Here is a 22,728-nt window from a genome sequence, read left to right as displayed (position 1 = left end):
GTTTATTTTTTAATGTTTATTTATTTCTGAGACACAGAGAGACAGAGCACGAGTGGGGGAGGAGCAGAGAGAGAGGGAGACACAGAATCTGAAGCAGGCTCCAGGCTCTGAGCTGTCAGCACAGAGCCCGGCATGGGGCTCAAACCCACAGAATAGAAGATCGTGACATGAGCCAAAATCAGGCACTCAACCGACTGAGCCACCCCAGCGGCCTGGAGAAAGAGAATCTTAAGCAGTCTCCACACTCAGCAAAGAGCACAACTGGGGGCCTTGATCCCACAACACTGGGATCATGACCTGAGTGGAAATCAAGAGTCTGATGCTCAACCAAACTGAGCCACCCCGACACCCCAGATCAGGGAAGTTTTTAAATGTAATTTAATTGAGCTCTCACTAAGACAATTAAGGGGAAATCTGTCCTCTTCCTGTCTGAAGATAATCAAGGGACTGGACAAATTAGTAGTGACGTTAAGAAGATAATTTAGACACATGCACACACCCACCAGGAGCTCTGAGTCCTAGGATGTGGCCGTGCCCCTGAGGAAGACCCAGGGCAGAAGGTGGAGGGTGGCGGCCCCACAAGAAGGCAAGGACAGGGATGTCACACAGCAATAACCGGGTGACAGTGATGGTGAAAGGGGAGCAACAGAGGAACAGTCAGAGAACCTGAGAACCCGGAGAGCTGATCAGCAGGTGAACCGCAGAAACCACAGGAAGGGCCCTGAGTCAGCACAGGCGGGTCCGGCATCGGCGATCCAGTGTATGGGAGAGCCACACCGGCTCCACAGCCTGGAGTCCCTGAGCCACAAAATCACACGTGTGAAAAGGCACTGTATTGTCCCAGGTTTTTGGAAGCCATAGTTCAAGACGTGTGAACCTCATTGGACGTGGGGGTCTTGATGGAGACTGCCTTCGTGGGCTGTTTGCTGTGAAAGCCGGAAGCCAGGAAGCCAAGCCCAAAAGAAGGAAGGTGGGATCCCAGGGCAGGGGGAAGGGGCCCCCAAGGCCGCTCGCAGCTTTCTATCTTCTGCGTCTTCTTTGTTCCCCAAACTCTTTGGACGCACAGCACGGCTTCCTGTCCATCCATCCTGCCACCCGCCACCCCCAGAACCATGGTATCTTTTGCCCTTGACACTTGGGAGCTAACGTGGGAACAGGGGAACCTAGGTCAAAACTGGGAACCTCGGGGGAGGGGGGCGCTCGGGGGGTGGGGAGAGAGGAGGGTGTTCAGTCAGCTGAACATCCACCTCATGGTTTCAGCTCAGGCCATGATCTTGAGGTTCGTGGGTTTGAGCCCTGCTTTGGGCTCTACGCTGACAGCATGGAGCCTGCTTGGGATCCTCCCTGCCTGTCTCTCTCTGCCTCTCCCCCCCTCTCAAAACAAATAAATAAGTAAACATTTTTTAAAAATTGGGAACATGGTTGCCAGCACGTCCAGGTTTACAAACTCACTCCTGCTAACGTAGCTGCTGCCGCTGAATTGGAGACAGAGGCACAGGCTTCCTGGCCTCCCCATGCTCCCCTGCCCCTCCTCTACCTCGTGTGTCTTCAGGGTGAACACGAGGGTACTAAGTCCAGGGGGCAAAGGCCCAGCAGCTGAACAGCACTAGCTCCATACTGGAAGCTTCTGTGACCAAGTGGGAAGAGGTGAGCCTGGCCAGGACGGCAGCCCCAGCTGTGGACTCTGGTTCCTAAGCTCGGACTCTCCTTTGCCGGGTGAGGGAAGCGCTCAGCCGGTTTCCTGTCCCTGATGAAGAATAAACGATTTGTCCCCCTGGGCTGCAGACAAACAGCATTAACAGGTTGGCATTTCCTCTCCTTTGTAAAGCGCACTCAGCAAACCTCCCCAGTTGACTATGGTTTGGTAAATTGTTATGTTAACAATTAAGACACCTGCAGTGTTTTATAAAGCAACTAACTTGGGGCACCCAGGTGGCTCAGTTGGTTGAGCAACCGACTTCGGCTCAGGTCATGATCTCGAAGTTTGTGAGTTGGAGCCCCACGTTGGGCTCTGTGCTGACAGCTCAGACCCTGGAGCCTGCTTCGGATTCTGTATCTGCCCCTCTCTCTGCCCCTCCGCTGTTCATGTTCTGTGTCTGTCTCCCAATAATAAATAAACGTTAAAAAAAATTAAAAAATAAAAAAATAAAGCAACTAACTTAATAAAATCACTAACGTGAGGGGAAAGATCATGTAGGAAAGCAGCTATGACACATGCAGGCTGTTCTCCCCAACACCAAACTCCCTGTTCAGGGTGACAACGCTGTAGTGTCCCCAGACCTCCCCGATACGGACACGGGTCCGGCGAGAGCAAGAAACACACACGCCTCCCCAGAGCGCCTTGCCCAGGGGTGCCATGGCCCCTGCATGCATCCCTTAGGACTGGTTGGGGAGGGGCGGTACATGGCTCTGACAGAGCACTGACCACACACCTACCACAGTGTGGTCACTGCTTTGCACTCTGTGGCCTTATTTAATTTGTACGATTTTATTTCACAGATGAAAAACAGGCCCCCAGAATTTAAATAATTTTTCCAAAGTCAAGTATTTGGCTAACGGCAGAGACAAGAAATAAACCAGGTCAGCCCAATTTCAAAGCACAGTTACATCTTCTAAGTGGGAAAGCACGTATTTACCTGAGTGCAGGCATTTAAGCTTACATTCACGAAGCAGCCAGAGAATTTTTACTAAATTCCTCTGTGCACGAGACACATGTGCCGGGCCACGGACAGGCCACACAGACCGGCCCTTTAAGAATACTGCAGCTAGAAGTGAGAAACAGAAGTAAACATGCAGTTAGAATCCAGAACTAACTAATGCAGAACTAACAGGGGTCCCCACGGGTGGGCCCAGCCGGAGGGAGACCCATGCCTCCCAACCATGGAGGATGGACGGCCTCGCCCCCCACGGGCACCTCTGGGCCCGGGGACACTGAGATCAGGGCTTCTGGCCCATGGGAGGCGGGAGGACATCAGCTGCCACAATTCTGGACCGTGTGACACTTCTCCATCATTCCAGCCAGCAGAAGCCCTGGGCCTGAGGGCCCCCTGCAGCACATAGGACACACGGGCGCACACACGCAAGTGGGGGACAGTGTGGGGCAGGGGTGCATCTGGCCATCAGTGCTGACAACTGCCCCGGATGCCCACCTCCTCCCTACACTGGCCCAGCACCCCCTTGTCTCACTGACTCTCAGGTTTCCAGCTCAGGCTTTGGAGGAACCGAGATGGAAAGACGCAGGGATGTCTACTGTCCCGCTTGCCACAGGCCCCCCTCCCTGAAGCCACTGAACAAGGAAGGAAATAGAAGAGTCTGGTGCACCAGCCGGAGGCCCCACACTGCAGCGGGGTTGGCGGGGGGCAGCCAGGGTGGCAAAGTCGGGGAAGGGCCTTCCAAAGGCTCTAAGAACCAAAAGTTTGATTCTTTTGGGCAAAAGCAGTGTGTGAAGCAGCGGCAGGAAGGATGACCGTGATACCTGTCCGTTCTACTAGGAAATACATTCTCTCAAGACAGGTGTTCCCTCGTTCAAGCAGCGTCCAACTCCAGGCAGGTCCACAGCACACACGTGTTAAAGGAGACTGCATACACTTGACTTCCCAACACTGGTCAGCACCTGCTCCCTGCCAGGTCAGGCACCTGCAGGGCACAGCACTCCTCCCCTGCCTGTCTCTCACCCTCCGGCCCCATCCTCTGCAGGACTTGCTGGGGGACCCATCACATCAGGAAAACCAGTTTATTTGAGCAGACAGGGGCAGCCAGCTCTGGGGACAGGGACGTGGGGGCTCCCAGCTCTGACAAGAGCAGGACTGGAAGAAGCAAAAGTAGCCAGGAGCCACCTTAGTCATCCAGAGTCTGTTTCCTTTGTTTGTTGGGGAACCATGGGCCTCCTGGCCCCCAGGCAGGTGCAGCCAAGCTCTTGCTCTCAGGGGAGTGGAGTACAAACTGCAAAACATGACTCCCTCCTGTAACCAAATGACCTTGAAATGAAGCTCGGGGAATAAATAATGTAGACAAGCAACCGGAGAAACGGCAGGTGGCAGCCCCAGCCTGTCTGTCCTCACCAGCGAGGTGGGGTGGGCCAGGAAACGGTCTTGGAGACATGAATTTTTTAAATTAAAAACACTGTCCAGCTTTGCCAGAAGGTCTTGTAAAAACGATCTCTCTATTGAGCCGAAGCAGAAATCAGCCATGTCCCAGATGTCTTGTGTTTCTGGTCCCTGGGCTCACCCACCACCCACCCCCATAAGCATGAAGCCCACCGAGATTCCCTGGAGCAGGAGCCCCTTCCTGGCCTTGGACTCGGCAGCCTCGGGCTTGTCCGATGTCTCCCGTTTCCACCACACCGCCTGCCGAGTGCAGCCTGGACGCTGGCCTGCTGATGTGGAGAATGCACCCCTCGCAGGCTCCCGTGCCCACGACACCTATTAAATACTAAGTGGTGACGCTCCAGGGATAGGCAGCCGCCCCCAGGCATCCCCGGAGTCAAGGGGGGCACCAGGGCACCAGCACCGGGAGCCCCCCCCCCCCCGGCCAGGCCCGGGTGGGTCCAGCGCCAGGCTGCAGTGCCCCCCACTACTCCCATTCAGCCCTGCGTGTCGCCCTCACCCGTGCATCCTGGAGGCAGAGGGCTGAACTTGCAAACACGTTTCTACGGTAACCGGGGAGGTGGGGTTTACTTTCCACACACTGGAAGCCTCTTTGTCGTCATTTTACGTGGTCTGGGTGGTGCCTACGAACCCAGCTCACATTAGTGATGAAGTTCACGTTTCCAAATTGAGGTCCACTCAGCGAATCGCCTGCTGGCAGCGGGCCTGCCCATCGGCACGGTTTCCAGGTGAGGCCCGGCCTGCGGGCGAGGACAGAGTGGAGCCCAGGAGGACCGCGCGGGAGCGCGCCAGCAGGCCACAGCAGCGCGTGCAGACGAAGCCGGTCCGGGGGCAGGGGCGAGGGTTGGCCAGCGCCCCTGCTGTCCTGCGAGCCCGCCGTCACCCAGGCCCGCGTGGGCTCTCCCACGAGCCAAGACGGCGCGTCCCCGCATGTCCTGCCCGCCGCGCTGGCTCAGTGCCCTCGCCCCGCGCCCCGCCCTCCGCTGAGAATTCGCGCCGCATCTGCGCACACATTTCGTACGTAACTCCTCCTGATGTATGACGGCCACGGCGGCCATGGCGTCCCAGCCGGGTGCTGCCGGCTCGGGTGGGGGGAGCGGGTTTCCTCCGGGAGGAGCGGGTTTCCTCCCTCTGTCCTCATCAGGAGAGGGGCCGGGGAGGGGCTCATACCTGGGGGGCGGAGAGCGAAAGCTCAGGCCCACAGTCAGCGCCAGGTCACGGCCGAGGGCAGGTGGTGGTCAGGACCCACTCAGCTTCGTGGGCCGTGGGCGTCCCTTGTGGACGGGCCTTGCGTCACCGCTCCTTCGCGCCCTCCTCCCAGGGCCGCGTTCCTCTTTGCCGGCCAGCGGCCCCTCCAGCGCCGGCCTGGGTCACCCGCCGTCTGGGGCCAGCCAGCTGCGTCCCCCTCCCCACCCCAGTCTTTCTCGGTGCGTCCCGTGTGCTGCACGCACTCCAGCCGTCCTCACAGGTGGCGCGGGGGGAGGACGGGAGTACACTGCGTCCGGAACCCGTGTCGGCTTCCTGCCTTCCTGAACTGGGAAGGTGGCTTTCGCTCCCAGGCCCCCAGGGCGACACGCAGTCCCAGTCTGAACTGCCCTGTGCAGGGTTGGGAAGAACGAGTCCCCATCGAGGTCCCCGTTGCCTTGGGGACCTACAGGAATGAACACCAGCCAGACCCGCTGCCAAGAGCCCACAAGACAGTCCCGCCAGCCCCGGTGTCCTCCCTACTAACCTGAGCCCTGTTGGTCCAGGGGCTCCTAGGACCCTGCACAGACGATGAGCAGGAAAAGGGTTTAATCTAATTTACAACGACTGCCAGGTCATCCAAGGCCATGGAGGAAGTGTTTGCTAGCCCAGGGGGACAGTTGTCTCCCAGCACCTGACACAGATGTGGGCACAGCAGGGCACGAGAGGGGCATGGGACAGGTCTGTCCCTGGGGCCACACACAGGCCACCCGTGGAGAGCAGAGCACAAACAGGAAAAAGACAGAGTGCCGTGCTTCTCTGCAGCACCTGGTATGATACTCAGTACATGCACTTCCCGCCATGCACAGCAACTCGTCCTGCCCCGGTCTCTGTCAGCCACCGTGTCCGTCAGCACTGCCCCGCACAGCATCTAGTCCCCCTCATTAAATCCCAGGGCCTGCCCAGGGATTGTGGCTGTCCAAGGCAGCCACAATGCCACTCACTTAAGCGGTGTCTGAGACAAGTGTGTGGTGCAGGTTTGGGAGAGAGGGGAACCAGACCTATAAAAACTAACTACTGAGTAGCAGAGTAAAACCACACTATCACAATGGTAGGGGACCAGGTGGAGGGGTGTGTGTCCGTGTGCTCAGGAATTCTCAGTCTGACAAGTAGAGACACTGCAAGCAATTTTTATTTTTTAAATATTTTTTAACGTTTATTTATTTTTGAGAGAAAGAGACAGAGCGAGAGCGGGAGAGGAGAGAGAGAGGGAGACAGAATCGGAAGCAGGTTCCAGACTGCATACTGTCAGCACAGAGCCCGACACAGGGCTCAAACCCATGAACCTTGAGATCATGACCTGAGCCAAAGTTGGACGCTTAACCCACTGAGCCACCCAGGTGCCCTGCAAGCAATTTTTAAATCTGGTAGTCATAAAGAGGTGAGAATGGAGGTAAATTGTGTATGTGCATGTGTATATTGTGGGTACGTGTGTATCTGCACAGGTGTGTATATGCATGTGTGTGCGCGTGCATGTGTGTATGCATATGTGTGTACATGTATGTATCTGCACAGCTGTGTGTGCATGTATGTGCACATGTGTGTGTATGCATAGATATGTGCTTGTGTGTGTACATGTGTATCTGCACAGGTGAGTGTGCATGTATACGTGCGTGTATGTGTATGCATGCATGTGTGTGTGTATATGTGTGTTTGCAGAGGTGTCTGTATAGGTGATTTTGAAAAAAAAGAACATAACTAGCATTCATATTATAATCCAGAATCCATTATGTTTTCCCTTTTTGTCTTTTTCTGCTTGAATAGAAACTGCATTTTTTTTTTACAAACAAAAAGTCGTGCTGAGTCGTTCTGATCCCAGTACCCCCAGGGCGCCTCTGCTGCCTGGCCTCCTTCCATCCTTGGGAAAAACCCAGTGGGTGCCATCTTCACCACGATGTATGTCACACCCCATGACAGTGAGTCTCACCAGGCTGTGGCCAGGGTCACAGATGCCCAAGTGCCAGGCACCCTGAGGCAGGGGTCCAGGCCAGTGTCTGAAGACCCCTTGGCAGCTATGGTGTGGGACAAGAGGAGCGGCAATGAAGGCATCTCTGCAGGGGAACCTCATCGGCCTAGTGTGGGCAGCCCCCAAGACAGAGACAAGCCTGCAGGCTAACTAGATCCCTGACGGCCCCCAAGACCCGTGTCAGGGCCAGCCCCGCGGTCCAGGCTGGAGCTGGGGGGAGGGCCTCACGTGTGGGGGACAGCCAGCTCCCTGGGAGGGTGCCAGGTTGGGGGACTGGGACTGGAATACCACCCACAGCAGAGATCCCCCGAGACTGTGAAGAAACCACTGGCAGGCACTGACCCTTCCCCCGCCCGCCACTGCCGGGACCCCCAGGAGAGCTGGGGGAGGGATGTCCCACAGGGGGTCGCAATTTCCACAGGCACTGGGCGTCCTAAATTAGCGCCTTGAGACCACTGTTCAAGTGTGTGCAGGGTCGCCTGTAGGTAGGGGAGCAGGGGGCAGGGGCACTGAGGCCAGCTTGAGTTTTATGGGCTTGGGAAAGACCTCTTCCGATGACGGAGAGACCGCTGAAGTCACAACTATGCCTGACAGACCTGCTGATTCAGAGGAATTAGTTACTTACACGTGAAGCATTTCAGCAACAGGCGCCAGATCACAAACTGGATAATTTGGGACACGCACTAAAAACAGTATTTGCTGTTCATCTGAAATTCAAATGCATCCGATGTCCTGTGTTTTATCTGACCATCTGGCCATCAGACGCAGGCAAATGGGCCCCCCTGGCAGACGCCAAGGGGCTTCAGGCCAGGCCTCCATCCACACAGCTGCTGGAATCACTCTTTGTTCAGGGCCATGAGAACCTAGAACAGATTAAATGGGTTTATAAAAGCCAGAAACAGGTCCTTGTTGCACCACAAGGTAGTGCAGTGACACATATGGCCATTACCTAGCCCACGTGCACCTTTCTGGAAAACAAAGCAAGACTGGGTGAGGGTGATTTGCCCGCCGACAGCCCCATGTCCCTGGTCCTGGGCGCCTGCAGAGATGCTCCAGGTCACACACCAGAAAGCGCTGGGCGTCTCTCCAGGCCCTTCCAGAACAGTTTTTGCCTCTGGCGGGCCACATGCACAGCCAGGAGAGAAGGATCTTTCTGGTCCAAGGGTGCTTTAAAGGCAGAGGCTTCATGTCATACGGTCCTCGGAAGCACAGGCCGGATTTTCTCCACCACCTGTCTGGCCTCTGCACGGCCACACACGACACGGCCCTGTGCCAGGCAGGCGTGGGGGCCAGAGTGGCAACCCTCCAGAGCTGTTGGCTGCAGGACCCACTGGTCCCCTGAGGGCAGAGAGCAGAGGACTGCACACGGACTTCTGCAGGCAACAACCCCCCCAGCACTCAGTGTTGACAGTCTGAGGGTAGGAGCACCCCAACACAGGGTTGACAGTCTGAGGGTGGGAGTTACTTGAACACAAGGATGACAGTCTGAGGGCAGGGATGCCCCAATATACTTGGGATTGACGGTCTGAGGATGGGGGCACCCCCTGAGGGTGGGGGTTCCCCAAACACTCGAGGATGATAGTCTGAGGGCAGAGATGCCCCAAATACTCAGTGTTGACAGTCTGAGGGCAGGGGCACCCCTGAATACTTGGTGTTGATAGTCTGAGGGTGTGGGTGCCCCAAACACTTGGTGTTGATAGTCTGAGGGTGGCGGTTCCCTGAACACTCAAGGATGACAGATCGAGGGCAGGGGTTCCCCAAACACTCAGGGATGACAGTCTGAGGGCAAGGGGGCCCCTGAACACTTGGTGTTGACAGTCTGAGGGTGGGGGCACCCCAATACTCAGGGTGGACTCTCATGAGGTAGCTGGGAAAGGAAGCAGTGACCCCAGGACATGTGCTAAAGCTAGGTAGGACTCCCTCTTTTGCAGCCCCTGACAGGACCCAATGTCAGCCCCACTTGACAGGTAAATGCTGTGGTGTCTTCTGACACTCCCAGGGGGAGTCTTCCCACGTGACCCCCACACGCAATCCGGCATCTCACAGCCACGTCATGTGGCTCTCTGCATGGACCAGCATGTGACACAGTGTATGAGTTGCAGAGACTCAGAAGTTATTTCCTAAGGAAAAGTAGACCCTTCTGGAAACTTCAGGCCCTAAATCTCAGCTCCTCCCCAGAGGCTCGGCCCCACCTGAGCCCCCTGGGCAGTCTCGGGTTCCAAGGCCAATGCCACCAAATCCCAGCCCAGGAGTGAACGTCATCTGGAGGCCGCTACAAAGACTGTGTTCTTCCAGGCAGGGCACACGTGGGGATTCTTGGGGTTAAAGGTGAAGCTGGAAACACGGACCCAGTGAACACGGGGCCACAGGCCAGAAGGAGGGCATACTTGTGCTCGTAAGGGTTAGGACCCCAAAACTCCAGTGCTGTTGCCTCTGGGGATTCCGACAGGGTCTGGCCCTAGCCATCAGCCAGAAAACCCCATGTTGCAAGACCAGCCGGCCCCAAGCTTGCCCAAGACAGGAGCACGGGAAAGGGCTTTGCCAGGAGGCAGAGTCCGGTGGTAAGCTGTTGCTTGGGCCGGAGAACGGCACACCCAGATGCCATCGGCTGGAGATGTTCTCAGGACACAGAGAAGCTGAGGGGGAGGCTGCTGCCGTCGCCTTCATCCCCAGAGCCCCCATCCTCCCTCCTCTGGGACACTGGGCCGCAGCCTGGGTGACGCAAGCCCTGGGAGACTGCGCCCCCAGCGCCTGGCAGATGTCAGCATGTCCAACATGCAGGTGGTGGGTAGCAGGCAGGTGGCGGGGGGTGCAGTCTGGGCATGAAGGGGGGCACCAGGCCTCTCCACTGGTGTCCGTGAGCCTGCGGGCCATGCTCTGCCAACTCCTGAGCCAACAAGGAGAATGCCTCCCACCTGGGAAGGTGCAGTTAAGGTGCAGGAAACATATACCAAAATGCCAAGCAATGCTTTGCCCGGACGGCTGACCCGGCTGCCGGCGGGGACGTCCACAAGAGCCCTCGAGTGGGACGTGCCATCTGAGAACCACGGTTGTGTCTCTGAGTGAAATGGGGCAGAAGAAGCAGACTATTTACGGGCTGGGCTCCTGAGCTGGGCCGGGACATCTGGCCACTCCTTGCCTTTCTCTGGTGGCTCACAGAGGCCTTCTTGCCCCCGCACACCTAGGAAACCAGACACATCCCGGACTTGGACGCGGGGGCTGCCTCCTCCACGGCGACCCCCTTCATGTCGTCAGGCATCTGCCCGTCAGAGCGCCAGACGTTCAGCTCCGCGAACACGCCCGTCTCGATCATCTCCTCCTGCCAGGGAATGGGGCAGTTGCCGGTCGCGAACTCCTGGAAGAACTCGGTATCGGCTTTGTCGAAGGCCACGCCCTTGACCGTGGAGAAGGCGCCCACGTCCTGGATGTTCTTGGCATAGACTGTCCTGGAGTCTGGGACGAAGGGGGGTGTCAGCATCCCTGTGAGGAGACAGAAAACAGGGATGGGAAATGCCGAAAACAGAAGGAAACGGCCGTGTGCTCAGCAAGCAGGGCTGCCCTTCGAGGGTGTCCGAAGGCTCAGGACGGGTGTCCGGGTGCCGCACAGCACACTGGGTGGGTGTTAGGGTCTTAGCATCCAGGCAGGCGAAGGAACAGCCTGCTCTGGTCTGTGTCCTCACACCTGCCTCCCAGGGGGCTTCCTTGTCTGCAGGTGCAACACCTCGAACCCGGCACAGTCAGGCTGAGCATCTCAATTTCTTTCCAAAGCCGGCTTGTCTCCCAGCCCGCTCGGGAGCCAAAGTCCTTCAGTCACCAATATACAACACTAGCCACGTGACCCCCGTGGCCGCACCACCCGCCCTTCCCTTCAGTGTGGGCCCCGGGCTGAGCCACCTGTCAGACTGGTGGCATGGCCTGCGGAATCCCCCCCCCTCCCAGGCCCCAGATCTCCTGGCTCCCATCTTCCCTACACCAGCACCACCATCCAGCCACAGAGCCCCCTCCCTGCAAAAGGAACTCCTCTCCTTTGGGCATCTGACGCTTGGGGCTCCCGTAGGGAGTCGCAGCTCACACGCCCTACCGTAGGCTCGGGGCTGGGGCTGCGTCTGCACACGCTCACCTACACGTGTGTCCCACAAGGGACACCTGACAACACAGACTGACTGAAGGAACGAGGTTCTCCCAAGACGACGGCTTGAGGGATCCTGCCTTGTCTTGGATCAGGGGCTCCTTGAAAGTACAGGGTGTGGAAACCCACAAGCACAGGTGTGGATCTTCAGTTCAAAGGTGGGCAGCACCCCAAGCATCCCACCCAACACCAGCCCGAGAAACCTCTGTGTGGACAGAGAAGTGGGGACGGTGGGTTAGTTGGGGACAGGAGGCCACGGGGCATCTCTGCTGGCATCACCGCAGAGCTCAGGAGGTGCCAACAGGGCAGGCAGAGCAAGCAAGGACCTCCCGCTGGACCTGCCCCCTGCGGCCCCCCAGATCCAAAGGCGAGAGGACAGTACCGGCCTCCAGCTGTCTCCAGTTAATGTCCTTAAAGAGGGGGTTGGCGCGGAGCCCGTCACAGGTCCCGTCTCTGAACCCCAGGCGCTTCTCAGGGTCCTTCTCCAGCAGCGCCTCGCAGAAGTCCTTGCTGGCCTGGCTGAATTTGTCCGAGTACTTGACGGGCTCAGAGAGGACCCTCTGTCTGAGCTCCTTGTTCTCTACCTGCACAGGGGATGAGCCACGTCACGTCAGGCCCGCGGAGCCCGTGCAGGCCAGCACACCGCCCAGGAAGACACCAGCCCAAGGTAATGGCTGACCCTGCGTGTGTGGTCCCCGGGCCCCCCAACGGTGTTGGTCAAGGTTGGGGCGCTCTGGCTGATGCTGCGGTGCCTCTACATAACCATTCCTTACCCACTGTGAAAATGAGAAAGGTAAGAGAAAGAGCCAACTTTGCAGACAGAGCTGGCAGAGACCTCCTGACTAGGTGGAAACTGAGGGCGAGTTTGAATCCGCTTTATGGAGTATAGTTTCCACACCACAGGACCCCATTCCCAGTGACCAGGGGGCCCTACGATCACCCCAGATGCGCCCTGTGCCCTTTGCAGCCCATCTTCCCCTCCCAGCTCGGCAAACGCTGGCCGTGTGCTCTCACCACACGTTAGATCCGCCTTCCTAACACTGTGCAGACACAGGCTTACTCTTCATTGGCCATCGCAGGTCTGACGCCCAGCTGGCCACGGGCCGTGGGACACACAGTGGGCCACCGTGGGCCCACTGCACACTCTGTGCCTGACTCTTCAGGCTCGCACACACGGAAAACAGGGCCTCTGGTCAGGGCCGTGGGGTCAGTGAGAGCTCTGTGCTGGGGCCCCCGCTTTGTGCAGATCCCACAGCACTGGCTCTTCTGCGTGGTTGCAAGTCAGGAGAGAAAACGAGTTAGTAGCGATCAGGGCGGCCGTGCAGAGCCACAGAGCAGCCGGCTGTGTTAGCTGTGCGAGGACTCTGCTCCTGGAAGACTGGGTGTCTCAGGACCAGGGTGACCTGGGGACGGACACGTTCGGGACCCCGGCAGAAGAAAGTGAAGGGCGTGACCTCCAGGCAGGCCCGGGGCTGCCTAAATACTGCTGTTCCCACCAGGCCCTGGAGACGCCTCCTGCCCACCCTGCCTCCTCAGCCCCGGCTCCCCGCATGCCCAGCGGCCCACCCGCCAGAAGAGGCTGGGTTTCGAGCAGGCGGCGAGGCCCCCAGATACCATCTATGGGGGACGCTGCAGTGTTTACAAATGGCAGCAGACTTGCTGGCACCACTTCCCCAACAGCATTCGCTCCTACACGTCTCTGTGACATTTTGGTGATTCTCACAGTATTTCAAACATTTTCATTATTGTTTTATTTGCTATGGTGATCAGTGATCACAACCTGCTGAGCTCCCAGTTAGCTGTAAGTATTTGTTAACTAAGGCACGTGGACTGTTTTGGACGGAAAGCCACTGAACGCTCAGCAGCCTGTAGCATGTGGACATGTGACCTTTACACACACTGGGAAACCAGAAAGTTCATTTGACTTGCTTTACTGTGGCATCTGCTGTGTCATGGTGGTCCGAGCTAGACCCCGGGTGTCACTGAGGTAGGCCTGTGTTTGTGGTTTGGGTGGGTTGGGGTAACAGCACCCTGCAGACTCTGGGGCAGATGGTGCAGGAGAGAGCGTGGGGGGCCAGGGGCAGGGCACAGAGACGCGAGGCCCACTGCCCTCTATTCAGAAAGGTTGCAGTGCTGGAGGGGGCGACAGTGAGCTCGCTGGTCTGCCGTGGAAGGCAGGGGGGGACGAGGCCGCACCCCCATCCCTTTTAGACCAGCTTGGCCCCAGGTGGGCTGAGTGCTGCTCGTGGGGAGGGGGATTGGGGAGGCCCAGGCACGGCTGGTCCTGAGACACGTCTCGGTGTGGGGAGCTCCATGACACGAGGCCACCATGTCCCCTCCCCTGCCCACGAGAAGCCTAGTGCCCAAGATCTGAACAGCACCTCCCCCCGCCACAAGCAGGGCCACCGTGGGGCAGCTGCAGGACACCTGCTCCTACGACCCCCACGAGTGGGCCATCACAGGATGACAGAGTGACCTCCTACCTTCTCCCCGCGGGCGCGGAAGGGTCCTCTGGCCGCGATCATCTCGTACAGTGTGACCCCCAGGGCAAAGTAATCCACAGAAAAGTCGTACTCCTCACCCTGCAAGAGCTCAGGGGCCATGAAACCTGCCGGGCAACAGCGCAGACTCAGACTCAGCACGTGGTGGCAATCACTCACCCGGCCCCAGTGGGCACGGAACCGATGTCCCACGTGCACGACCACAGGCTTCACACGCAGACCTTCCCTTCCGGGCTGCATGTGCAACAGCACTCCCGGCCCACGGCCAGTAAGTAGTTAGAGCCCCCAGGTGTCACAACCCAAACTCTCTGGACACTGCCAAGTGTCCCCTCCCGGCAGAACTGCCCCTGCTTGAGAACCACTGCCGTCCACATCACGTGAGCTGTGAGGCCCCATCTTCCCTGTGGCACACCACAGCAGATGAGCAGAGTGATGGTCCCTCAGAACCACAGCAGACAGAGTGATTGGTCCCTGAGACCACAGCAGAGTGATGGTCCCTGAACACAGCAGACAGAGAGGCAGTCCCTGAGACCACAGCAGACAGACAGAGAGGTGGTCCCTGAGACCACAGCACACAGACAGTAACAGTCCTCGCTTGCCACTCAGGTACAAGTGTGACCTGTGGAGTGGTGGGTGTGTGTGGTCAGAGATAGGCACTACCCGTTGATTCTGGAAAAGGGCACAAAAGGACAGAATGAGGCCCAGATGTTCCAAATCCAGATGCCTACCACTGCCCCACCTGTTCCCATGTCAGGTCAGCCACATTTGGGAAGTTGGGGCCACGTGGGGGAGCCCCACATTGTGAAGGTCCACATCCCTGAAAGCAAGCTCTGGGCCTCCACTCCCTACCTGCCACTGTACAGAAGCCAGCCAGCACATGGGAAGGGTGGACAGGCCAGTTTCTGGGACCCACGGTCCACTCCCTGGGACCAGGGGTCGGTGCTATGGTCTAGGTGCAGGTGGCTTCTGTTCCTGACCGCTTCAGATATTCCAAGGGAAGCAAAGCTAATGTGTCTGTTGATTTCCTGTCCCTCCAGGCCCTCAGTATACCATGTTCATGGCCAGGTTCCAATAGGTGGTGTGCTCAGCAAGGCGGCCAAGCTGATATGACCAGAGATTCACCTGTTCCTGACAGGTTACAGGAGTCAAATCCCACAGACCCTCCGGGACCTGACACCCCTTCACCCCTTTGTAGGTCCTGCTTTTCAGGAACTGAAAAGACTCCAGACTGCTCAAATGCTATACGAAAGATGTGTTTCACTGGCCACAACTTCTAGGTTGAAACAAGGTCTAGGAGAAAGGCCAGCCAGGCCACAGGGAGAGGATCAATTTCTGAGCAAACACCCCAGTGGTGCCTCTGCTCTGCTTCCCAACTTGGTCTGGGTGACACATCGTTTTGTATCCCCAGGACCTACGTGGCATCCAGGAAAGAGCAAGCACGAGTGAACATTTGTCACCTGAATGCACAGGTGAGTGAGTGAGTGAGTGAATGAGGGAGTGAGTGGGCAAATGAATGAATGAATGAGTGAACACTCCACTGTCTAGTTACTAATTCTTCCCCGCGTTGACCCAGCCCCGTGTCCATGGGGTTGGAGGGCATGCTCACATCTCCTCCACGCAGGGGTCACAGCCTGCTGACTGCGGCCATAGCAGGCAGGGTGCAGAATGGCTGCTGGGGAGGACCCAGCAGGCGTCACCCCAAGCTCCACGGTAACCTCTGCTGGGCCTCTTTGTGGGTCACACCCTGCCCCTGCCCCCAAAGGCACAGAAGACGAGACCCTCTGCTCAGAGAAGGGCCGCGGCCACAGGAAAGCCTGCGGAGCCCTCTGCTGGCCGGTGGGGCCCTCACACATGGGCCTGGATACCACCAGGGCCTGGAGTCAGACCACTTGGAATCCAGCCTGCGGTGCCTTATTCTCCACAGCCTTCTCCTAACGATTTGAATCACCCCAAAATATGTGGGGTGTTTCCACTCACACACTCACACTCAGGGCTGGAACTTCATAGACTCTGGCCAAGGACCTGGAAAACTCAAGATAGGACCTTCCCTAAACAAAGCCACAGGTGAGGACAGACCCACCGTGGCAGCTCCTCCCCAAAGCCAGATCAACCCAGGACAGGATCTGCTGAGGGTCCCTGGACCTTCCGGGACAGGGTGGGGCAGAGGGCTGACCCTCAGGTGCCCCTGGCCTGCCGGCACTGAGCTCTCCCTGCAGCTTGGGCAGCTGTGCTATGCCCGCCCCGCCCTGCCCCTGTTCCCCTGTTCCCAGGGTCTCCTGGGTTCTCTGCAGGCCTGGGCTGGGGGACGTGGGGGAGCAGCAGAATGTGTTGTGCACTGCACACACATACACACGCGCACACAGTGCACACACACTCATACACAAACAAACACGGACACACGTGTGCGTGCGTACATACACAGCCGCGCACACACACAGGACGAGGGCAGCCCCCTCCCCTGAGGCCACCCCGCCTGCCTCACACCCTACCCAGGGCTCTCTTGGACAGCGAAGGCCCTGGCCACACTGCGGTGGGGGCTGGGTACCCCTCGGGGATCTCCCAGGCTGCCCGCCTCGGTGGGGGTACAGCCGGTGATCCACTGAGCACAGACCCTCAGGGCTCCAGCCAACATGGTCGGGCTCCCCTCCAGACAAACACATTCCGCTGATGTCTGGAAAGCCACTGAAGTCAGAAGCTTCTATCTCAGAGGGTGTGACACGTCCGGACCAGCAGGCGGGAGGGGTCATCCCTGCGGTGGGTGCAGCTCTCGAGCTGCCGGGCATGCCTGCTGGCCAGGCCCCGTGGTTTTGCTATTCACTATGACAGATGGGGGCCCCCACGAACCCCTAGGGCCTCAGCCCCCACCCTCGCCCTCAGGTGCTAACCTGGGGTTCCTGCATAGCCCTTGGTCTTGGTCTGCCCGTCCTTCAGCTCCACGGCCAGCCCAAGGTCAGATATTCGGATATTACCTGAAAGCAAACATGGACTGAGGTCACAAGCAGCTCCACAGAACAAAGGCGCCTGGTGTTCCCAAGCCTGCAGGAGCCAAGGGCAGCCTCTGCCCACATGCGCGCACACACACAAGGGCACACGTGCGCCCATGGGCACACACTCGCAGCACGGGCCCACCCCAGGGCGCCGAGGCCAGACTGCAGGGGCCCCAGCAGATCTGCAGCTGTGAGTGGGGGCACAATCCACCCAAACCCCATTTTGAGAATGCCCACGTTTGCATGACTTGGTGACACAAAGGGAGGGTATCTAAGGGACATGAAGGAAACCTAGATCTCAATGTCACTTTCTGATGACAATCCCATAAAAGGCAGAACGAGTTACAGACCGAGGATTTATGATCATGAACAAAATGTTAACCCTTCACCAAGAGTTCCACAGTTAACTCCTGAGTTAACTCCCTGTAATGCTTGGTGCCTAATTATGTACCAAATTTCAACTAAATCCATCAAAAACTTTAGAGACAATTGTGCAAAATGTGTGAAATGAACAACAAACTTAAGATGCCTTTGGTGCCGTTTAAAGTTATAACACTCATCAAAACCGGCCCATCTCCCTACCAATGACCTGTCGGGCCACAGAGGAGAGTCTGGCGAGGGGGGGTCTGGAGGGGAAGTCAGGAGGGAGATACTGGGAAGGGGGAGGGTGGGAGGGGAGGGAGGCCACCTCACCGTCATCATCCAGAAGTACGTTCTCAGGCTTGAGGTCTCGGTAGACGATGCCCCTCTGATGTAGGTGCTCCAGCCCGCTGACAATCTGGGCTATGTAGAACACGGCACGCGGCTCCTGGAAGCCAGGGCTCTCCTCGTTCACGTTGTAGATGTGGTATCTGGGGGCAGACCACACAGATGCCCATGCTTCTCCAGCACAACAACGTGCCCCCAGTTTCCATAGAAAGTAAGATCTCAGGAAACAGTGAGAGCCTCAAAATCCTGTTTTGTGTTGGCAAAGTGGTCATTGTGGGGCCTCGGCACCAGCCCTCAGAGCCTGCAGTGCCACCGCCATGGGGAAGGGCAGACAGAAGAGTGCACGGCTGTCCCTGCCTCCCCCACACTGGCCTGCAAAGCTGGAAATGGACCCCAAAGCCATCTCACCCGTGCCAGCCAAGGGAGGAAGGGCAGAGGGCAGTGAAGGAAGCCTGTGTGAGCGGCCTGAGGACTCAATATGGCGCCCCGGCAAGCGTGGCAGCCACCTCACCAAGCCCACGCACGCAGACTCCTGGTGGGCCTGCGGGACGGTCTCCTTCCTGCCTCCCCCCTCCCCATCTTTCCACTATCACGTCCTGTGCAGAAGCAAGACCTAATGACCTACTGATAAAAGGAAACAAATTATTTATACCAGATAGCAACCAGGGAGAGGCAGACTCAGAAAACAAGAGAGGAAACCTCACGTGAGCCAGACCATGAGAAAGCCAGGACAACAAACTAAATGGCGTTTACATTGAACTGGTATCATAATATAGTGTAGTGCACAGAGTAGTATAACGTAGTGTAGTGAAGTATAGTACAGAACAGCACGGCATCGAATAACGTAGCGTAACGTAGCATGGCACAGCGTGACGTGTGTAGCATGATGTAGCGTGGGAGAGTTAAGCAAGCATAACGGAGTAATGGAGTATAATGTAGGATGGTGCGGTGTGGTGTGGTATTGTGTAGTGTGGTGTAATACAGTATGGTGTGGTCGTGTACTGTGGAATATGCAGCGTAGTACAGTGTAGCATAGTGTGGCACAGTAGAGTACGGTATGGTGTAGCATAGAGTAGTATAGTGGCGTAGAGAGCCGCACGGTGTAGTATGGTGTAGTGTAGTGTAGAAGGTGTCGTGTGTAGTGTAACGTAAGACAGAGTAGCATAGTATGGCGTGGCATGTTATGGCACAGTGTGGTATACGGTAGTGTAGCAGAGAATGACATGGCGGTATAGTGTAGTGTGTCATGGTGCGGTGCGGGATGGCGTAGTGCGATGTAGTATAGTATAATATACAGCGGTGTAATATGGCATATTATGGCATGGTGGGGCATAGTGTAGTATAGTATAGTACAGTGAGACGTATCATATCATGTAGCAGGTTGTGGTCTAATATACTGTGGTATAATATAGTCGAGTATAGCGTAGCACAGTATAATATCATGCAGTGTAGTTCAGTGTCATATAGAATGGTATGGCGTGTATCATACTACCGTGCAGTATAGGACAGTGTAGTATGGTGGAGTCTGGTCTAGTGTGGTTTAGTCTAGGGTAGAGTTGGGTCATTTAGTATGGCACAGTACAGTGTCACGTAGCGTGGTATGTTATGGGAGTCTAGCGCAGCGCAGTCTAGTACGGCATAGTGTCGTAGTACGGTGCAGTGTGCTGTAGTGTAGTATGGTGTAGCGTGGTACAATAGCACATAGTGTGGCACGGTGCGGTGTAGTGCGGTACACAGCAATGTAGTGTGATGCAATACAGTATAGTAGAGCAGCACAGCAAAGTAGAGGACGGTGTGCTGTAATATAGTATAGCATAGGGTAGTATGGCATCGTATAGTACCGTGTAGAGTAGTACAGTGTGGCATAGTGTGGTAGGGTGTAGCACAGGACAACATAGAGTAGTATAGTGTGGTGCGGGGTACCATGGCATAGCATAGGACAGCATAGTGTAGTATAGTGTAGCACAGGACAGTGTGGTGTAGTGTGGTGTAGTGTGGTGTAGCGTAGGGTGTAGCACAGGACAGCGTGGTGTAACGTGGTGTAGGACGGTGTAGTAGAGGACGGTGTGGCGTGTCCAGTCCAGTCCAGTCCCGTGTAGAGCAACGAGCTTAGGACAGTGCGATGTCATACAGTAGAGTGCAGTACAGCACAATGTCATGACCTTCTCTGCGCTTTCAGTCACGTTGCCTGTACTTCCTCTTCCGTGTGGCCTCACACGGGTTCCTTACTCAAGGCTCAGAATCCGCACCCGGGAAATGCGGCCGGCAAACACCTGACGGAGCTTCAGTGGCGACGAATCCAGCAGGAAGAATGAAGGCAGAGGGCTTGCAGGCAACACCAAGAGTGATGGCCCTGTTTGTGTGCCACGTGACTCTCCCGCAGGTGTGTGACAGTATTAACTTACTCCCCACAAGGCCCTGAGAACACTAGTGTTATTCTTCATCCCTGTTTTACAGACCAGCATGCTGAGGCAAGAGCGGGCAGGTTGCCCGACTTGCATCTGGGTCTTTCCCCGCCGAGGGCCAGTGGTCTGACTTCCCACGGGAGCCCAGAGCCAAGCTGTCAGGCCTTCGGCAAGTCCAGGCACCAGACACGCTGAGAGCAAAGCCACAGCTCCTGAAGTCGGCCACGTCGTGTTTCCGTCTCTGCCGCCATCCCCAAGAGCAGGGCCCTCGCTCACCTTCCGTTCATCTGCTCCCCCAACGAGTGCTTGACCCACGGCACCTGTGCCCCACGCCCGCCGCCACACAAACCCCATATCCACCGGCAACTAGAGAGCCGTGGGCCACCTCCCCACAGCCCCGCGTTTCACCGCTTGGAGAGTCGGCAACCAGGGGCCAGAGAGGAGCATGTTGATGGGGGGCAGGACTTCTCCTCGGGTGTTAGCATATTCTGTGCAGGTGGGACAGCCCCCAGGGCCCCAGGGCCCCTTCTCCAAGCCTGCCCCCTGCTTACCTCAGGTCGCCTCCGTTCATGATAGTTATCACCAGACAGAGGTCGGTTTTGGTTTCAAATGCATACGCCAGTGAGACTATAAACCTGCTGTGTACCTTTGCTAGAATCTTCTTCTCTACCATAGCACCCTGAAAAACAAGATCTCGATTAAGTACCCAGGTTTAAGCGGGAATGTGATGTCACCATAGAAGCCCAAGCCCCACAAGCCAGAAAACAGAAACAGAGTTACAAACGCATTTGAAGCAGCTTGCGCAACACAAAGCAACCACAAGTAACCTACACACGTGTCTCACTCCCCCCATCCCCAGAGACAAAGTCCAGAGGACTCAGGGTTCCTGGAGCCTCCGGGAGGAGGCGGGAGTCAGACAGCCAGCCTTAAAAACGCCAGGTGAGGATCCCGCATGTCTGTGGCTGCCTGTTTGAGGCTTTCCTTCCAGTGCTTCCTTATGTCCAACCGGCTCGCCCCCTGCCACCCTGCCCTCCTCGCCGGGCCCCGGGGCAGCAGATGGCTGGGCACCCACCCTCGTCTGTTCATTTTCTATCTTCATTTTCAAACCTCACGATGTGCACTTAGAATGTCTTTTAAAGTTGTATTTGGGCAAGGAAAGCAGAGTTCCTTTACCAAGGAGGTGCCCTCGATGGTTCAGGAGGCCCCTCTGCACCCACGCTGCGTGGACAGGTTCTGGGTTTGTCCTGCCAAGTGTTAAGTTCAATGAGGACCCTGAACTTGGGACAGAAGACACCGTCGGGTGAGACCACGCCTGCTTGCTCCCGCAGCCCCAAGTGGGGAGCGCTGGCAAGAAACGCAGTCACCCTTGGTGGCTGCTGTTTACCCCAAAAAGCTGTGTCTGTTCTATGCAGCGGGAGAGGATGGGAAGCAAGTGCAACAGGAGATGAGCTCAGCTTTCCCTGTCCTCCCTACAGGGAGTCTGACCCGAGCTGGGAACAGCAGACCCCAAGCGGCAACCAGCCGTACCGTTGGCTCACCTGAGCCAGGAAAACATTCTAGTAACTGCCAGCTCTGGCTGGACCCCCATGTGCTCCGTCAGGGCCCAAGTCAGGGCCCGAAGAGCCCCAGAAAGCCAGATTATGGGTCAACAGCCTCCCTCCAACACCAGCTCCTATATTTCATGGTGTTGGTGAAAACAAGAAGGCCAGCGGGATGCACGGTGCAGTCCACACCAACAACACAAAGCCCCCCTCTGAGGAGGGACCACGGTGACTCGCGTGTGTGTGCAGAGAGCTGGGGCCGGTGGCTCAGAGCGGCCACGCCGAGGCCCGGGCCAGAGGGGGCCTGTGCTCCGCTTGGGGCGAGAAGGCTGCCCACAGGGAGGGCCCAGCGTCCCATGTGGGGCTGGACGCGGTCCCAGGTAGCCCCCTGCGGGTCTCGGGGTGCTCCCTCCTGCCCGATGTGAGCGGCCGGCTGCCCACCTGGTACCCCTTCCTTTTCTTGAGTCTCTTTTTGTTGAGCTTCTTACACGCATACAACTTGCCGGTGGCCTTCATCTGGCAGGCAGACACCTCCCCGAAGCCGCCTTTCCCCAGGACCCTGAAGTCCAAAAACCAGTCCTCCCCGGTGGGCTGGGCCTCCAGCCACTTCCACTGCAGGAAGCGCTGGAAGTGCAGGCTGTCCAGGTACTCCTGGAAGGGCGCCTGGCTCAGGTACACCAGGGTCTCCTGCAGCAGGGGCCGGAAGAGCCCGTCCCCGCCCGCCACGGGCCCCTCCCGGGCCTGCGCTACGGTCCCCTCGTCCAGGAAGCTGCAGAAGAGCTCGGCCTGGGGGTCCAGGTACGCAGCCAGGATGGCGCGAGCCTTCTGTGGCCGGAGGTCATCGTCAGCGGTGTCGTAGTCCTCGATGTCCTTCCAAAGCTCCAGAGCCGGCGCATGCCTCTGGTCGGCCCCCAGGAACTGCTGGAACAGCCGCTTGCCGATGGGCTGCTCTGAGCACACACTCAGGAACGCCAGGTCCAGGCTCTCCCGGAGGCCCTGGCACTTGGACAGAGGGGGCAGCTTCAGCTTGGCCAGGTACTTCCTGTCCCGAGAGGATGGGCCGCTGCTCCCATCAAAGCTGCCCCGGGCAGCGATGAAGGCTGAGTTGGCCACCACCGTCTCCAGGGACCCGAAATCCAT

General features: G+C 57.4%; 1 protein-coding gene and 1 long non-coding RNA gene across 5 annotated transcripts; one reads left to right on the top strand and one right to left on the bottom strand.

Annotated features, from left to right (window-relative positions):
• The first annotated feature begins 4,631 nt into the window (after positions 1 to 4,631).
• Positions 4,632 to 20,697, top strand: LOC123385034. 2 transcript variants are annotated; one of them, XR_006597005.1, is made up of 5 exons: positions 4,632 to 5,123; positions 12,039 to 12,113; positions 15,356 to 15,416; positions 19,877 to 20,025; positions 20,100 to 20,697. It is a non-coding gene; the product is annotated as an uncharacterized LOC123385034 (long non-coding RNA). The 2 variants fall into 2 exon arrangements; XR_006597004.1 differs by having other exon boundaries at positions 19,877 to 20,697.
• Positions 6,978 to 22,728, bottom strand: GRK1 (G protein-coupled receptor kinase 1). Of its 3 annotated transcripts, none has more exons than XR_002156650.3 (8): positions 22,030 to 22,728; positions 20,599 to 20,726; positions 17,628 to 17,785; positions 16,833 to 16,916; positions 13,930 to 14,054; positions 11,829 to 12,030; positions 7,943 to 10,797; positions 6,978 to 7,363 (listed from the first exon to the last, which is right to left on the bottom strand). XR_002156650.3 is itself a non-coding variant. In XM_003980540.5 (7 exons), exons 1-7 carry the CDS (start codon positions 22,726 to 22,728, stop codon positions 10,499 to 10,501), a joined length of 1,695 nt encoding a protein of 564 aa, XP_003980589.2. In that variant the 3' UTR covers positions 6,978 to 10,498. The 3 variants fall into 3 exon arrangements, 1 of the variants encoding a protein (XP_003980589.2); XR_002156649.3 differs by having other exon boundaries at positions 6,978 to 8,180; positions 8,267 to 10,797; XM_003980540.5 differs by having other exon boundaries at positions 6,978 to 10,797.

The sequence above is a fragment of the Felis catus genome, chromosome A1 (genome assembly GCF_018350175.1).
Source record: "Felis catus isolate Fca126 chromosome A1, F.catus_Fca126_mat1.0, whole genome shotgun sequence".
NCBI classification, from domain to species: domain Eukaryota; kingdom Metazoa; phylum Chordata; class Mammalia; order Carnivora; family Felidae; genus Felis; species Felis catus.
The sequence above is the reverse complement of the archived record's forward strand: the minus strand, read 5'-3'. Positions and strand labels throughout refer to the sequence as shown.